This window comes from Oncorhynchus tshawytscha, linkage group LG10, assembly GCF_018296145.1.
Source record: "Oncorhynchus tshawytscha isolate Ot180627B linkage group LG10, Otsh_v2.0, whole genome shotgun sequence".
NCBI lineage: Eukaryota > Metazoa > Chordata > Actinopteri > Salmoniformes > Salmonidae > Oncorhynchus > Oncorhynchus tshawytscha.
The window spans coordinates 3898210-3915800 of NC_056438.1; the positions used below are offsets into that span (position 1 = coordinate 3898210).

Genomic DNA, 17591 nt, shown 5'->3' on the forward strand with positions numbered 1-17591 from the left:
CCTGGCTGGCCAGTGGCATCAATCATCATCAATTAGCCTGGCTGGCCAGTGGCATCCATCATCATCAATTAGCCTGGCTGGCCAGTGGCATCCATCATCATCAATTAGCCTTGCTAGCCAGTGGCATCAATCATCAATTAGCCTGGCTGGCCAGTGGCATCAATCATCAATTAGCCTGGCTAGCCAGTGGCATCCATCATCAATTAGCTCGGCTGGCCAGTGCCTAAGACTGTGTTAGTCCACTGAGCTAAATAAAGCCTGGAGGGATCTGAGGCAAGATAAGAGTGTTGGGGTCACCAGTAGTGATTTGGGTTTTGACCCCTCACTCACTAGCTGAAATGCACAGCAGGTTACTCACAAAACATTGTTATATACACAATGTCTTTACAAAGTGTTCACACCCTTTTACCATTTCCACATGTTGTTGTTACAGCCTGAATTTAAAATGGATTACATTAACTGGCCTACACACAATACCACATGATGATGTTGTTGTTACAGCCTGAATTTAAAATGGATTACATTAACTGGCCTACACACAATACCACATGATGATGTTTAAAATGGATTACATTACAGCCTGAATTTAAAATGGATTACATTAACTGGCCTACACACAATACCACATGATGATGTTGTTGTTACAGCCTGAATTTAAAATGGATTACATTAACTGGCCTACACACAATACCACATGATGATGTTGTTGTTACAGCCTGAATTTAAAATGGATTACATTAACTGGCCTACACACAATACCACATGATGATGTTGTTGTTACAGCCTGAATTTAAAATGGATTACATTAACTGGCCTACAAAATGGATTACAATACCACATGATGATGTTGTTGTTACAGCCTGAATTTAACTGGCCTACACACAATACCACATGATGATGTTGTTGTTAATGGATTACATTAACTGGCCTACACACAATACCACATGATGATGTTGTTGTTACAGCCTGAATTTAAAATGGATTACATTAACTGGCCTACACACAATACCACATGATGATTACATTAACTGTTGTTTGTTACAGCCTGAATTTAAAATGGATTACATTAACTGGCCTACACACAATACCACATGATGATGTTGTTGTTACAGCCTGAATTTAAAATGGATTACATTAACTGGCCTACACACAATACCACATGATGATGTTGTTGTTACAGCCTGAATTTAAAATGGATTACATTAACTGGCCTACACACAATACCACATGATGATGTTGTTGTTACAGCCTGAATTTAAAATGGATTACATTAACTGGCCTACACACAATACCACATGATGATGTTGTTGTTACAGCCTGAATTTAAAATGGATTACATTAACTGGCCTACACACAATACCACATGATGTCAAAGTCGAATGATGTTCTTTTTTTTATTTTTATAGTTACAAATGTATGCAAAATGAACATCTGAAATGTGTCAATAAGTATTCAACTCCGTTGTTATGGCAAAGCCTACATTTTTATTTATTTAACTAAATAAATTCATTCGTAAAAATGTGCTTAATTAAAAAGAAAAACAAGTCACACAACTCACTCTGTGATCAATAATAATGTTTGACATTATTACAGTGGGTTAACTGCCTTGCTCTGGGTCAGAATGACAAGATCAGGAGTGAAGATGTTCTTATCAAGTCACATTATAAGTTGCATGGACTCACTCTGTGTTCAATAATAATGTTTGACATTATTTTTGAATGATCTCATCTCTGTACCCCACACATATAATTACCTATACGGTCCCTCAGTCAAGCAATGCATTTCAAACACAGATTCAACCACAAAGACCAGGGAGCTTTCCAATGCCTTGCAACGAAGGGCACCTATTGATAGATGGGTAAAATATAAAATAAAAAGCAGACATTGAATATCCCTTTGAACATCGTGAAGTTATCAATCATACTTTGGATGGTGTATCAATACACCCAGTCACTACAAAGATAAAGGTGTCCTTTCTAACTTAGTTGCCGGAGAGGAAGGAAACCACTCAGGGATTTGAACATGAGGCCAATGATGACTTTAAAACAGTTACAGTGTTTAATGGCTGTGATAGGAGAAAACTGAGGATGGATAAAAAACATTGTAGTTATTCCACAATACTAACCTAAAGGACAGAGTGAATACAAATATTCCAAAATATGCATCCTGTTTGCAACAAGGCACTAAAGTAAAACTGCCCAAAAAATGTGACAAAGCAATTCACTTTTTTGTCCTGGATACAAAGTGTTATGTTTGGGGAAATTCCAATACAACACATCACTGAGTACCACTCTTCATATTTTCAAGTATAGTGGTGGCTGCATCATGTTATGAGTATACTTGTAATCGTTAAGGACTGGGGAGTTTTTCAGGATATAATAATTAATGGAATGGAGCTAAGCACAGGCAAAATCCTAGAAGAAAACCTGGTTCAGTCTGCTTTCCAACAGACACTGGGAGATGAATTCAGCTTTCAGCAGGACAATAACCTAAAACGCAAAGCCAAATATACACTGGAGTTGCTTACCAAGAAGACAGTGAATATTCCTGAGCGGCAGATTTGACTTAAATCTGGCTGAAAACCTAATCTCAGACCTGAAAATGGCTGTCTAGCAATGATCAGCAACCAATTTGACAGAGCTTGAATCATTTTGAAAAGAGTCATGGGAATACATTGTACAATCCAAGTGTAGAAAGCTCATTAGAGACTTTCCCAGAACAACTCACAGCTCTTCGAGACTTACCCAGAACGACTCACAGCTCTTAGAGACTTACCCAGAACGACTCACAGCTCTTAGAGACTTACCCAGAACGACTCACAGCTCTTAGAGACTTACCCAGAACGACTCACAGCTCTTAGAGACTTACCCAGAACGACTCACAGCTCTTAGAGACTTACCCAGAACGACTCACAGCTCTTAGAGACTGATCACGACTCACAGCTCTTAGAGACTTACCCAGAACGACTCACAGCTCTTAGAGACTTACCCAGAACGACTCACAGCTCTTAGAGACTTACCCAGAACGACTCAGCAGCTCTTAGCTCTTAGACTTACCCAGAACGACTCACAGCTCTTAGAGACTTACCCAGATAAGACTCACAGCTCTTAGAGACTTACCCAGATAAGACTCACAGCTCTTAGAGACTTACCCAGAACGACTCACAGCTCTTAGAGACTTACCCAGATAAGACTCACAGCTCTTAGAGACTTACCCAGATAAGACTCACAGCTCTTAGAGACTTACCTAGAAAGACACATCTGTAATCTCTGCCAAAGGTGATTCTAACATGTATTGACGCAGGGAGGTGTGAATACTTATATAAATGACATTTCTGTATTTCATGTTCAATAAATTTGCAAAACTGTCTAAAAAAAAAACATGTTTTCACTCCGTCATTATGGAGTATTGTTGTGTGTAGATGGGTGAGACATTTATTTTATTTAATCCATTTGAATTTAGGCTGTAACACAACAACATGTGGATTAGTTCAAGGGGTATGAATACTTTCTGTAGGCACAGTATATATACAGTACCGTAGCACCCAATATGGCCTAGAATTGTAACAATATAATAATATACGCCAATTTATCCAACGCGACATACATTTCTTAGGTATGGGTGATACCGGGAATCAAACCCACTCTCTTGGAGTTGCAATGCTTTACCATGAGCTACGGAAGACCACGCGTCAACATAGCCTGACTACGGAGGAACCGCGCGTCAACATAGCCTGACTACGGAGGAAACGCGCGTCAACATAGCCTGGCTACGGAGGAACCGCGCGTCAACATAGCCTGACTACGGAGGAAACGCGCGTCAACATAGCCTGGCTACGGAGGAACCGCGCGTCAACATAGCCTGGCTACGGAGGAACCGCGCGTCAACATAGCCTGACTAGTATCAATAAGGGGTCATCTGTTCGCTTTTCTGTTCAAACATGAGACCGTAGCATACACTTTGAAAAACATCAACAAGTAAGTGTTCAAAATGAGTTTAAGAAGCCATCGCCATAATCATGTCTGCTGCTTGGTCTTACCTTTGAGACGGTCCTACACCCAGAGCCTCCGATACAATAATCACCCTACAGCATCTCATAGACTAACGGACGCGCACTCTCTCTCTCTCTCTCTCTCTGTGTGTTTTCTGGCTGAGCACTGGGCGTGGAGTGTCTTAAGTCATTGGGTCGGCAGGGCGGAGGTTTATGTATCGCGGCGGTCATGCATAAATAACACCGCAGGCTACAATACAAAGCACATCACTTCACAGGACGTTGTTTGATACATATGATTTAATTTCATAACAATAGTCAGTCACACTACTATTAGAAACAGCATAACAAACTCAGTCATTCTACCTAAAGCTAGCTAGTGCCTTCACAATTGATTCATACCCCTTGACTTACACCACGTTGTTGTTACAGCCTAATTTAAAATGTGATTACATTCATTTCCCACCCATCTACATGTTTCAATCGGTGACGTCACTTGCTCTGAGACCTTGAAGTAGTGGTTCCCCTTTGCTCTGCAAGGGCCGTGGCTTTTGTGGAGCGATGGGTAACGATACTTCGTGGGTAATGTTGTTGATGTGTGCAGAGGGTCCCTGGATCGCGCCCGGGTATGGGCGAGGGGACGGTCTAAACTTATACTGTTACATACACAACAATACCCCATAATGACGAAGTGAAAACATGTTTTTTACACATTTTAGTAAATTTATTGAACATGAAATACAGAAATGTCTAATTTACATAAGTATTCACACCCCCTGAGTCAATACATGTTAGAATCACCTTTAGCAGCGAATACAGTTGTACAATATTTGCACATTACTTTTCAGAAAATTCTTCCAAACTCTGTTGTTGATCATCGCTAGACAACCATTTAAGTCTTGCCATAAATTTATTTTTTATTTTTTTCACACCAATTTCGTGATATCCAGTATTGTCCCATCGCTGCAACTCCCCTACCGACTCGGGAGACGGCTAAGATCGAGAGCCATGTGTCCTCTGAAACACGACCCTGCCAAGCTTCACTGCTTCTTGACACACTGCTCGCTTAACCTGGAAGACACCAGCTGCTGACCTCGGTCACCAGCTGGTGACAGAGGTCAGCTTGCAGGCGCCGGGGCCCGCCACAAGGAGTCGCCAGAGCACGATGGGACAAGGAAATCCCAGGCAGGCCAAACGCTCCCCTAACCCGGACGACCCTGGGCTAATTGTGCGCTGCCTCATGGGTCTCCCAGTCACGACCGGCTGTGACACAGCCTAGGATCGAACTCAGGTCTGTAGTGACGCCTCAAGCACTGCGACTCAGTGCCTTAGGCCGCTGCTCCACTTGGGAGGCCCAATCCAATTTAAGTCAATACTGAAACTAGGCCACTCAGGAACATTCACTGTTCTCTTGGTAAGCAACTCCAGTGGAAATTTGGCCTTTTGTTTTAGGTTATGGAACGCCTATCTGGAGTCGAGTCTGCAACGCCTATCTGGAGTCGAGTCTGCAACGCCTATCTGGAGTCGAGTCTGCAACGCCTATCTGGAGTCGAGTCTGCAACGCCTATCTGGAGTCGAGTCTGCAACGCCTATCTGGAGTCGAGTCTGCAACGCCTATCTGGAGTCGAGTCTGCAACGCCTATCTGGAGTCGAGTCTGCAACGCCTATCTGGAGTCGAGTCTGCAACGCCTATCTGGAGTCGAGTCTGCAACGCCTATCTGGAGTCGAGTCTGCAACGCCTATCTGGAGTCGAGTCTGCAACGCCTATCTGGAGTCTGCTGCAACGCCTATCTGGAGTCTCTGCAACGCCTATCTGGAGTCTCTGCAACGCCTATCTGGAGTCGAGTCTGCAACGCCTATCTGGAGTCGAGTCTGCAACGCCTATCTGGAGTCTGCAACACCTATCTGGAGTCTGCAACACCTATCTGGAGTCTAACACCAACACCGTGTCTGTTGCCATTGTTTCCCTATTGACATGATGGACAGAGAACAACACAATGCTATATTGTCATTCATTTTATTGTAATTACATTCAAACTTCTGCAGTTCTATTAAAAACATACATTTACCTTATAAATATAAAAACGTCTGTCCACAGTACAAGTCAGCTGGATTTGAGGACATGTAAAAGATGAGAAGATGTATGGATCTGAATGATCTCCTCCTATCACAGACTGACCAGGCAAAAAGCTATGATTGTCACTTGTTAAATCAACTTCAAATCAGTATAGATGGAGTGGAGGAGATTAAGATTTTAAAAAATGTAAGCCTTGAGATAATTGAGACATGGATTGTGTATGTGCCATTCAAAGGTTAAATCGGTAAGGCAAAATATTTATTAAGTCCTTTGAACGGGGTAATAGGTGCCAGGTGCACCGGTTTGTGTCAAGAACTACAAAGCTGCTGGTTTTTTCACGCTCTACAGTTTCCCGTGTGTATCAAGAATGGTCCACCACCCAAATGACATCCAGCTAACTTGACACAACCATGGGAAGCATCGGAGTCAACGTGGGCCAGCATCCCTGTGGAGCGCTTTCGACACCTTGTAGAGTCCATGCCTCGACCAATTGAGGCTGTTCTGAGGAGAAAAGGGGAGGGGAAGGTGTTCTTAATGTTCACATATTAGGCTGTTCTGAGGGCAAAAGGGGGAGGTGTTCTTAATGTTTAGAACACTCAGAATTCAGCGAATTGAGGCTGCTCTGAGGGCAAAAGGGGAGGTGCAACTCCATATTAGGAAGGTGTTCTTAATGTTTAGAACACTCAGAATTCAGCGAATTGAGGCTGTTCTGGGGGCAAAAGGGGGAGGTGCAACTCCATATTAGGAAGGTGTTCTTAATGTTTAGAACACTCAGAATTCAGCTAATTGAGGCTGTTCTGAGGAGAAAAGGGGGGGGGATAAAACATATACGTTTTGAGAAGGCTGTCCAGTTTCCTGTCAGACAGGATAGAAGTGGTGAAACAGTATATGGTATTTGGACGCAAACTTCCTGTCTAACAAACTCCACCATAATCGTCCATCACGAGAGATCCATCAGTACAGAGAGCGGTGTGGAATGTTTGACGTCCTCCAACACTGGATCTGAGGAGATCTGACTGGTGGTTGCGATTTGATTGGTGGGTTCAGGCGGAGGCGAAGATCTGATTGGTGGATTCAGGCAGAGGAGAGGATTTGATTGGTGGGTTCAGGCAGAGGAGGACCCATCCACTTCTAGAGCTTCGGAGATCAAGATGGAGATCTGAGAAAACGATGGTCTCTCTTCTGCTCTCTAGAGGGGAGAGAGCGAGAGAGGAGAGACGTGGGGGAGAGAGCGAGCGAGGGGGAGAGAGAGCGAGCGAGGGGGAGAGAGAGCGAGCGAGGGGGAGAGAGAGAGTTACAACAGTTACAATTCAGTCAATTGAAATAAATTCATTAGGTCCTAATCTATGGATTTCACATGACTGGGAATACAGATATGCAACTGTTCATCACAGATACCTAAATTAAAGGTAGGGGTGTGGATCAGAAAACCAGTCTGTATCTGATGTGACCACCATTTGCCTCATGCAAAATATGAGAGAAACAAGCTTTTTATGCACATTTAATATTTAGTCTTATTTTATTTCAGCTCATGATAAAATGGGACCAACACTTTACATGTTGCATTTATATTTGTTTTTAGTTTTTCTTCTGCCTCAAACATTCACAATACACAAAGTAGGAAGTGTATGATGTACCTCGTGCCAGCAGCGCAGCATGATGTCATAGATGTTGGGCGTGGCCTTCTTGGGTCTGTAGAGGCGATGTCCTTCTAACACCATCATCACTACCTTGTGGTTAGGGTTGTGTTCAAATGGCATCTTCCCCTCTGTAAACACCTCCCACATCAACACACCTGACACACACACACACAAACACACATCAACAGACCGTCCTCACAAACACACATCAACAGACCGTCCTCACAAACACACACACAGTCACCTACAAGGACCAGACGTCCGACTTGCTGCTGTACAAACACACTTCAGGACAGACCACTTGACTGGGAACTTAGCTCCCAAACACACTGGTCATCAACAGACCTAACACACACAAAAACACCACTGACCCATATGACCAGGCAACAGACCGTCCCCTCAACAAACCCACATCAACAGACCCGTCCTCCCCCCACCCATCAACAGACCGTCCTCACAAACACACATCAACAGACCGTCCCCCACTCATGTCCTGTAAACCCACCGCCCCTCAACAGACCGTGATGAGGCCACTCCCCCCCGCCCCCACATGACCCGTGACAGACCCCCCCCCGTCCCCAACATGACCCGTGACACACCCCCAACATGACCCGTGATGAGGCCCTCCACATGACCCGTGATGGACCCTCCCCCCCCGCCCCTCAACATGACCCGTGTCCGACTTGCCACTGCCCCCCGCCCCCCCAACATGACCCGTGATGAGGCCAAGACTCAACATGACCCGGATGAGGCCCTCCCCCCCCCCCCCAACATGACCCGTGATGAGGCCACTCCCCCCCGACATGGGAACTTAGCTCCCCACCCCTCAACATGACCCGTGATGAACTAGTGTACTGGTCATCCCCCCACCCCTCAACATGACCCGTGATGAGGCCACACCCCCACCCCTCAAATGACCCGGATGAGGCCACTCCCCCCACCCCTCAACATGACCCGTGACCAGGCCACTCCCCCCCCGCCCCTCAACATGACCCGTGATGAGGCCCCCCCCCCCCCCTCAACATGACCCATGAGACCCCTCAACATGACCCGTGACCACCCCTCAACATGACCCGTGATGAGGCCCCCCCCCACCCCTCAACATGACCCGTGATGACCTGTGACCCCCAACATGACCCGCTCCCCCCCCCCCCCCCCCAACATGACATGACCCCCCCCACCCCTCAACATGACCAGGCCGCTCCCCCCACCCCTCATGACCCGTGATGAGGCCACTCCCCCCCCCCTCAACATGCCCCTCAACATGACCAAGCCGCCCCAGTGTGTATAACTGTAAATAGTAGGGAGGCTATTCTTTCAGTTGGATGAGGCCACTCCCCCCACCCCAGTGTGTATAACTGTAAATAGTAGGGAGGCTATTCTTTCAGTTGGATGAGGCCACCCCCCCACCCCAGTGTGTATAACTGTAAATAGTAGGGAGGCTATTCTTTCAGTTGGATGAGGCCACTCCCCCCCGCCCCAGTGTGTATAACTGTAAATAGTAGGGAGGCTATTCTTTCAGTTGGATGAGGCCACTCCCCCGCCCCAGTGTGTATAACTGTAAATAGTAGGGAGGCTATTCTTTCAGTTGGATGAGGCCACTCCCCCGCCCCAGTGTGTATAACTGTAAATAGTAGGGAGGCTATTCTTTCAGTTGGATGAGGCCCTCCCCTTATAACAAATAGTAGGAGGCTATTCCTTCAGTTGGATGGTGGTACAGTGTGTATAACTGTAAATAGTAGGAGGCTATTCAATTTGGCCTGAGGGTGTCAGAGGGTCTGCTATACAAATTGATAGAAAGTGGTGTTGTAGGGGGCTATTCTTTCAGTTGGATGAGCATATGTCTTTATAAAATCCATGTACAGAAACAAGTGTGCAGTTAAAAATTTTCAAAAGAATACACATTTCTTTCCACAGGGTCAGGGGTCAATTTGGCCTGAGGGTGTCAGAGGGTCTGCTAGCAAATTGATAGCCCCACCCTATGTCTTTATAAAATCCATGTACAGAAACATGTAGTTAAAAATTTTCAAAAGAATACATTTCTTTCCACAGGGTCAGGGGGTATATATATATATACCCTCTTCAACATATATATATATATATATATATATATATATATATATATATATATATATATCAACGAATTGGCGAGGGTTCTAGAACAGTCTGCAGCACCTGGCCTCACCCTACTAGAACCTGAAGTCAAATGTCTACTGTTTGTTGATGATCTGGTGCTTCTTTCACCAACCAAGGAGGGCCTATAGCAGCACCTAGATCTTCGGCACAGATTCTGTCAGACCTGGGCCCTGACAGTTAATCTCAGTAAGACCAAAATAATTGAAGCCCTCTGAATTTGAGACAGAGAGAGAGAGAGAGACACAGAGAGACAGAGAGAGAGAGAGAGAGAGAGACACAGAGACAGAGACAGAGAGAGAGACAGAGAGAGAGACAGAGAGAGAGACAGAGAGAGAGACAGAGAGAGAGACAGAGAGAGACAGAGAGAGAGAGAGAGAGAGAGACAGAGAGAGAGACACGGAGAGACAGAGAGAGAGAGAGAGACAGGGATACAGAATGGTGTGAGAGTTGAGTGTGATATTCCGTTACGTACCTGGCCATTCCAAAATCTGATACCTTCACCACCAGAGCATCGTTCACCAGACAGTTCCTCGCTGCCTAGAGAGAGAGAGAGACAGAGATTGGCTGTTACTCTAATCAGATCTGTGCCTATTGGCAGAACGGCTCACTAACTCCCTATTGGCTAGGTGTCTGTATACTATGATCCTATTGGCTGATAGACTCACCAGGTCTCTGTGTATGAAGCCGTGTGTCTCCAGGTGTTCCATCCCCTCTGAGACGTCCTGACAGATACTCAGTAAGGACCCCAGGCTGAAGGTGTCCCGACGCTGCCTGAAGTAAATAAACGAAAAACAAGAAGGCTGAAACGTATGTATGCCAGGAGGGTTTCTCTCACCAGGAACAAGGTTGGAGTTAAAACCTACAGGAGGGTTTCTCTCTCCAGGAACAAGGTTGGAGTTAAAACCTACAGGAGGGTTTCTCTCACCAGGAACAGGGTTGGAGTTCAAACCTACAGGAGGGTTTCTCTCACCAGGAACAGGGTTGGAGTTCAAACCTACAGGAGGGTTTCTCTCTCCAGGAACAAGGTTGGAGTTAAAACCTACAGGAGGGTTTCTCTCTCCAGGAACAAGGTTGGAGTTAAAACCTACAGGAGGGTTTCTCTCACCAGGAACAAGGTTGGAGTTAAAACCTACAGGAGGGTTTCTCTCTCCAGGAACAAGGTTGGAGTTAAAACCTACAGGAGGGTTTCTCTCACCAGGAACAGGGTTGGAGTTAAAACCTACAGGAGGGTTTCTCTCACCAGGAACAGGGTTGGAGTTAAAACCTACAGGAGGGTTTCTCTCTCCAGGAACAAGGTTGGAGTTAAAACCTACAGGAGGGTTTCTCTCACCAGGAACAGGGTTGGAGTTAAAACCTACAGGAGGGTTTCTCTCACCAGGAACAGGGCTGGAGTTAAAACCTACAGGAGGGTTTCTCTCACCAGGAACAGGGTTGGAGTTAAAACCTACAGGAGGGTATCTCTCGAGGAACAGGGTTGGAGTTAAAACCTACAGGAGGGTTTCTCTCACCAGGAACAGGGTTGGAGTTAAAACCTACAGGAGGGTATCTCTCGAGGAACAGGGTTGGAGTTCAAACCTACAGGAGGGTTTCTCTCCAGGAACAGGGTTGGAGTTCAAACCTACAGGAGGGTTTCTCTCCAGGAACAGGGTTGGATTTAAAACCTACAGGAGGGTGTCTTTTACATTACACTTTAGTCATGTAGCAGACGTTCTTATCCAGAGAGACTTACAGGAGCAAATTAGGGTTAAGGGTACATTGGCAGATCGGGGATTCGAACCAGCAACCTTTTTAGTTAACCTGCCTAGAACAGCCCTGCAGTATGCTATTCTGATTGGGGGAAAAAAAATATTGAAAACATTTGGGAAAAAAAAAATTTGAAAAATGAAAGAAGCGTTACGCAACATGTTTCTGAGCATAGATCTATGACGTTGGGCTCATTATTAACATTACCTGACGTAATTGAGCAGACATCCCAGTCCCATGAACTCAGTCACAATGTAGATGGGTTTCTGGTGGGTACACACTCCATATAGCTGCACCAGCTTAGGATGGGTGAGACGCCTGAGACACACACCACACACACACACACACACACACACACGGGGATCTCATGGTTACAAAACATTAGAATGTTTGTGTGTGTCCATCTATCATCTATTCATCTATCTATCAATGTGTGCTGTCTGTCAGCCCGTGTGTGTGTGTCCATCCATCTATTCGTCTATCAATGTGTGCTGTCTGTCAGCCCGTGTGTGTGGGTCCATCCATCTATGAAAAATGAAAGAAGCTGTCTGTCAGCCCGTGTTGTCTGTGCCATCCATCTATTCGTCTATCGATGTGGCTGCTGTCAGCCCGTGTGTGTGTGTGTCCATCCATCTATTCCTATCTATGTGTGCTGTCTGTCAGCCCGTGTCCCATCCATCTATTCAGTCACAATGTGTGCTGTCTGTCAGCCCGTGTGTGTGTGTCCATCCATCTATTCGTCTATCGAGCTGCTGCTGTCAGGATGGTGTGTGTCCATCCATCTATTCGTCTATCGATGTGTGCTGTCTGTCAGCCCGTGTGTGTGTGTCCATCCATCTATTCGTCTATCAATGTGGATCTGTCAGCCCGTGGTTACCAAACATCTATTCGAATGTTGCTGTCTGTCAGCCCGTCTGTGTCCATCCATCTATTCTATCAATGTGTGCTGTCTGTCAGCCCGTGTGTGTGTGTCCATCCATCTATTCGTCTATCAATGTGTGCTGTCTGTCAGCCCGTGTGTGTGTGTCCATCCATCTATTCATCTATCAATGTGTGCTGTCTGTCAGCCCGTGTGTGTGTGTCCATCCATCTATTCATCTATCAATGTGTGCTGTCTGTCAGCCCGTGTGTGTGTGTCCTGTGTGGGATGTATTGTACTCACATCATAACCTTGGCTTCCTCTATGAAGTCTTCTTCGTACATGGCTCCCTCTCTGATAGCCTTGATGGCTACTTTGTGTTGAGCTCTCCACTTCCCCAGCCGCACCACCCCAAACTGACCACAACCCAGCTCCTTCATGAAGGTCAGCTCACAAGGGTTTATCTCCCACTTCTCTGTATGGAGTAGAGTAGAGTAGAGGACAGGGTAGAGTAGAGGACAGGGTAGAGTAGAGTAGAGGACAGGGTAGAGTAGGGTAGAGTAGAGGACAGGGTAGAGTAGGGTAGAACAGTGTAGAGTAGAATAGGGTAGAGTAGGACAGGGTAGAGTAGAGTAGGGTAGGGTACAGTAGAGTAGGGTAGGACAGGGTAGAGTAGAGTAGAGAAGAGTAGAACAGGGTAGAGTAGAGTAGAATAGAGTAGAGTAGAACAGGGTAGAATAGAGTAGAATAGAATAGAGTAGAGTAGAACAGGGTAGAATAGAATAGAGAAGAGTAGAACAGGGTAGAATAGAGTAGAACAGGGTAGAGTAGAGTAGAACAGGGTAGAATAGAATAGAGAAGAGTAGAACAGGGTAGAATAGAATAGAGAAGAGTAGAACAGGGTAGAATAGAATAGAGAAGAGTAGAACAGGGTAGAGTAGAACAGGGTAGAGTAGTGTAGAATAGAGTAGAACAGGGTAGAGTAGAGTAGAATAGAATAGAGTAGAACAGGGTAGAGTAGAGTAGAATAGAAGAGTAGAGTAGAATAGAGTAGAGTAGAACAGGGTAGAGTAGAATAGAATAGAACAGGGTAGAGTAGAACAGGGTAGAGTAGTGTAGAATAGAGTAGAACAGGGTAGAGTAGAGTAGAATAGAATAGAATAGAGTAGAACAGGGTAGAGTAGAGTAGAATAGAGTAGAGTAGAGTAGAATAGAGTAGAGTAGAACAGGGTAGAGTAGAAGAATAGAGTAGAGTAGAGTAGAATAGAAGAGTAGAGTAGAACAGGGTAGAGTAGAGTAGAATAGAGTAGAGTAGAACAGGGTAGAGTAGAATAGAATAGAGAAGAGTAGAACAGGGTAGAATAGAATAGAGAAGAGTAGAACAGGGTAGAATAGAATAGAGAAGAGTAGAACAGGGTAGAATAGAATAGAGAAGAGTAGAACAGGGTAGAGTAGTGTAGAACAGGGTAGAGTAGAGTAGAACAGGGTAGAGTAGAATAGAATAGAGTAGAATAGAGAAGAGTAGAACAGGGTAGAGTAGAGTAGAACAGGGTAGAGTAGAGTAGAATAGAGTAGAGTAGAACAGGGTAGAGTAGAGTAGAATAGAGTAGAGTAGAATAGAATAGAGTAGAGTAGAACAGGGTAGAGTAGAGTAGAATAGAGTAGAACAGGGTAGAGTAGTGTAGAATAGAGTAGAACAGGGTAGAGTAGAGTAGAATAGAATAGAGTAGAGTAGAACAGGGTAGAGTAGAGTAGAATAGGGTAGAGTAGAGTAGAATAGAGTAGAGTAGAACAGGGTAGAGTAGAGTAGAATAGAGTAGAGTAGAGTAGAATAGAGTAGAGTAGAGTAGAACAGGGTAGAGTAGAATAGAATAGAGTAGAGTAGAACAGGGTAGAATAGAATAGAGAAGAGTAGAACAGGGTAGAATAGAATAGAGAAGAGTAGAACAGGGTAGAATAGAATAGAGAAGAGTAGAACAGGGTAGAATAGAATAGAGAAGAGTAGAACAGGGTAGAGTAGAATAGAATAGAGAAGAGTAGAACAGGGTAGAGTAGAATAGAATAGAGAAGAGTAGAACAGGGTAGAGTAGAATAGAATAGAGAAGAGTAGAACAGGGTAGAGTAGTGTAGAATCTCACCGTAGCTGAAGCCTGCTGTGGATGGAGCAGATCTGTCATTCCCTACTGGATACCTCAACCTGGCTACCAGACCTGAGAGAGAGGAGAGGAGATAAAAGGGCGAGAGAAAAGAGGAGGCGCAAGAGAGAGAGGGGCGAGAGAGGAGATAAAAGGGCGAGAGAAAAGAGGAGGCGCAAGAGAGAGAGGGGCGAGAGAGGAGATAAAAGGGCGAGAGCGAGAGAGACTCTGGCAATGTTAACATATGTTTCCCATGCCAATAAAGAGCCTTGAATTGAAGTGAAAGAGTGTGTGTATCCCATGTGAATACATGTTTATTGTGTGTGTGTGTGTGTGTGTGTGTGTGTGTGTGCTCTACCTGCAGCGTTGTGGTTGTGGTACTCGATGAGGTCAGGTATCAAGGTGAACAGGTGTTTCTCAGCCAGGTAGAACTGTCTGGGGCAGCCGGAGGTCTCCTTGATGTGGTAATGCCTGATAGCTGCACCTCCCTCCCTATGACGTTCACACAACATTTATACAACGTTCAAATTATGTTTTACTGACACAAGTATTCTAACATTATGAACTAGGATGACGCGTACCCTGCTGACTTGGTGTACAGGGAGACGGTGTAGGCGCCTGGCTTACTGGAGTCTCTTACAATGAACCCTCCCTCTTTATCCTGTACAGGGAGACAGAGTTACACAGACAGTACACACACACACTACACAAACACGCACGCTACAGACAGTACACACACGCTACAGACAGTACACACACCACAGACATTACACACACCACAGACATTACACACACCACAGACATTACACACACACACACGCTACAGACAATACACACACCACAGACAGTACACACACCACAGACAGTACACACACACACTACACCGACAGACAGTACACACACCACAAACAGTACACACCCTACACCGACACACACACACCACAGACAGTACACACTACACACACAGTAAACACACAAACACTACACCCACACAGTAAACACACCGACAGTAAACACACACACACAGTACACATACCCAGACAGTAAACACACACACACACACACACAGTACACATACCCAGACAGTAAACACACACACACACACCCAGACAGTAAACACAAACACACACACTACACACAGTAATCACACACACACACAGTAATCACACAGTAAACACACCCAGACAGTAAACACACACACACAGTACACATACCCAGACAGTAAACACACACACACACACCCAGACAGTAAACACACACACACAGTAAACACACACACACAGTAATCACACCCACAGACAGTAAACACACACACACTACACACAGTAATCACACACACACAGTAATCACACCCACACACAGTAAACACACAGTAAACACACCACAGACATTAAAAATAAAAACTGTTTTACTTGCCTCTGTCCGCAGTAGTTCCTCAGCTTTATTCCGGTTGACATGTTTACTGTACCAGCTGAAACACACAACACTAATCCATTACACTGCAATGTAATATAACACTTAAAGTTGGTGGTTGAAGATATCCCTCTAGTGGTGTGGGGGCTGTGCTTTGGCAAAGTGGGTGGGGTTATATCCTTCCTGTTTGGCCCTGTCCGGGGGTGTCCTCGGATGGGGCCACAGTGTCTCCTGACCCCTCCTGTCTCAGCCTCCAGTATTTATGCTGCAGTAGTTTATGTGTCGGGGGGCTGGGGTCAGTTTGTTATATCTGGAGTACTTCTCCTGTCCTATTCGGTGTCCTGTGTGAATCTAAGTGTGCGTTCTCTAATTCTCTCCTTCTCTCTTTCTTTCTCTCTCTCGGAGGACTTTCTTTGACTCTCTCTGTCCCCAGGAGGACCTGAGCCCCTAGGACCATGCCCCAGGACTACATGACATGATGACTCCTTGCTGTCCCCAGTCCACCTGGCCATGCTGCTGCTCCAGTTTCAACTTCCACCTGACTGTGCTGCTGCTCCAGTTTCAACTGTTCTGCCTTATTATTATTCGACCATGCTGGTCATTTATGAACATTTGAACATCTTGGCCATGTTCTGTTATAATCTCCACCCGGCACAGCCAGAAGAGGACTGGCCACCCCACATAGCCTGGTTCCTCTCTAGGTTTCTTCCTAGGGTTTGGCCTTTCTAGGGAGTTTTTCCTAGCCACCGTGCTTCTACACCTGCATTGCTTGCTGTTTGGAGTTTTAGGCTGGGTTTCTGTACAGCACTTTGAGATATCAGCTGATGTACAAAGGGCTATATAAATACATTTGATTTGATTTGATTTAAAGCCAGACTCACCCAAATAAAATCTAAAAATGTATTAAAATTGTTTAATATACACACACACACAAAACATCCAATAGTTTGTAGACACTCTTTCAGGGAAGTCTTTCCACTAAAACGATGGAACATTTGAGGGGACTTTCTTCCATTCAACCACAAGAGCATTAGTGAGGTCGGCCACTGATGTTGGGCGATAAAGGCTCGCAGTCGGCGTTCCAATTCTACCTGGTTAAATAAAAATAGCTGTCCACTAGACTATCTAAACTTAGTCATCATGATTGAATTACCGACCGGGGGACGCGATTAAATTGTCAGTCAGTCTCAGATATATTAAAATGTGCAAACATTTCTCTCCATCCTATGGCAAAATATGGAGAATTTTCGGAAATAAGTTATAAAATTGCAAAATGTTATCTTCGCCCAGTGACAAAATGTGTAGAATTGCATGAAAATAACTCTTTAAAAAAAAGAGAGGGGGGGATGGTTATGGTTATGGTTAGGGTATGGACGTCCCAAGGATCCCTCTTAGCATCTACCCTTGCGCTGATGTAAAAACAATGTAAAACGGTGTTTCTGTCCCTCGCGGCACTTTACTCACGCATACTGTTCCAGGTTCCCCAATTTTTTATCTGTCACGTAGTTGCTGGGGATGTAGCCCTCCTTCCTGTATGTCAACAAACAAACAAACAAACAAACTCAATAGTTGCGGGCCAGCCATAGAAGAAGAAGCG

General features: G+C 45.0%; 2 protein-coding genes and 1 long non-coding RNA gene across 4 annotated transcripts in view; all 3 read right to left on the reverse strand.

Moving 5' to 3' along the window:
• The window catches only part of LOC112240630 (coronin-2A-like), a 30945-nt gene extending 26424 nt beyond the window's left edge, over window positions 1-4521 (reverse strand). The window contains exon 1 of one of the 2 annotated variants that reach the window (XM_042328038.1): window positions 4040-4521. In XM_042328038.1, coding sequence (XP_042183972.1) covers window positions 4040-4098 — 59 coding nt within the window. In that variant the 5' untranslated portion in view covers window positions 4099-4521. The remainder of the gene's footprint in view (window positions 1-4039) is intronic. The other variant, XM_042328037.1, reaches the window with a different exon arrangement.
• A 949-nt stretch (window positions 4522-5470) lies between these two features.
• LOC121847395 lies at window positions 5471-6539 on the reverse strand. The gene is made up of 2 exons (XR_006084254.1): window positions 5893-6539; window positions 5471-5755 (listed from the first exon to the last, which is right to left on the reverse strand). It is a non-coding gene; the product is annotated as an uncharacterized LOC121847395 (long non-coding RNA).
• A 98-nt stretch (window positions 6540-6637) lies between these two features.
• The window catches only part of LOC112240631 (tyrosine-protein kinase Tec-like), a 33747-nt gene continuing 22793 nt past the window's right edge, over window positions 6638-17591 (reverse strand). The window contains exons 8-20 of the mRNA XM_042329309.1: window positions 17459-17524; window positions 15998-16052; window positions 15163-15242; window positions 14940-15073; window positions 14585-14656; window positions 12750-12921; window positions 11795-11905; window positions 10510-10615; window positions 10166-10381; window positions 8158-8161; window positions 7957-7993; window positions 7706-7865; window positions 6638-7257 (exon numbers count right to left, since the gene is read on the reverse strand). Of these exons, the coding sequence (XP_042185243.1) occupies window positions 7174-7257; window positions 7706-7865; window positions 7957-7993; window positions 8158-8161; window positions 10166-10381; window positions 10510-10615; window positions 11795-11905; window positions 12750-12921; window positions 14585-14656; window positions 14940-15073; window positions 15163-15242; window positions 15998-16052; window positions 17459-17524 (1297 nt within the window). The 3' untranslated portion in view covers window positions 6638-7173. The remainder of the gene's footprint in view (window positions 7258-7705; window positions 7866-7956; window positions 7994-8157; window positions 8162-10165; window positions 10382-10509; window positions 10616-11794; window positions 11906-12749; window positions 12922-14584; window positions 14657-14939; window positions 15074-15162; window positions 15243-15997; window positions 16053-17458; window positions 17525-17591) is intronic.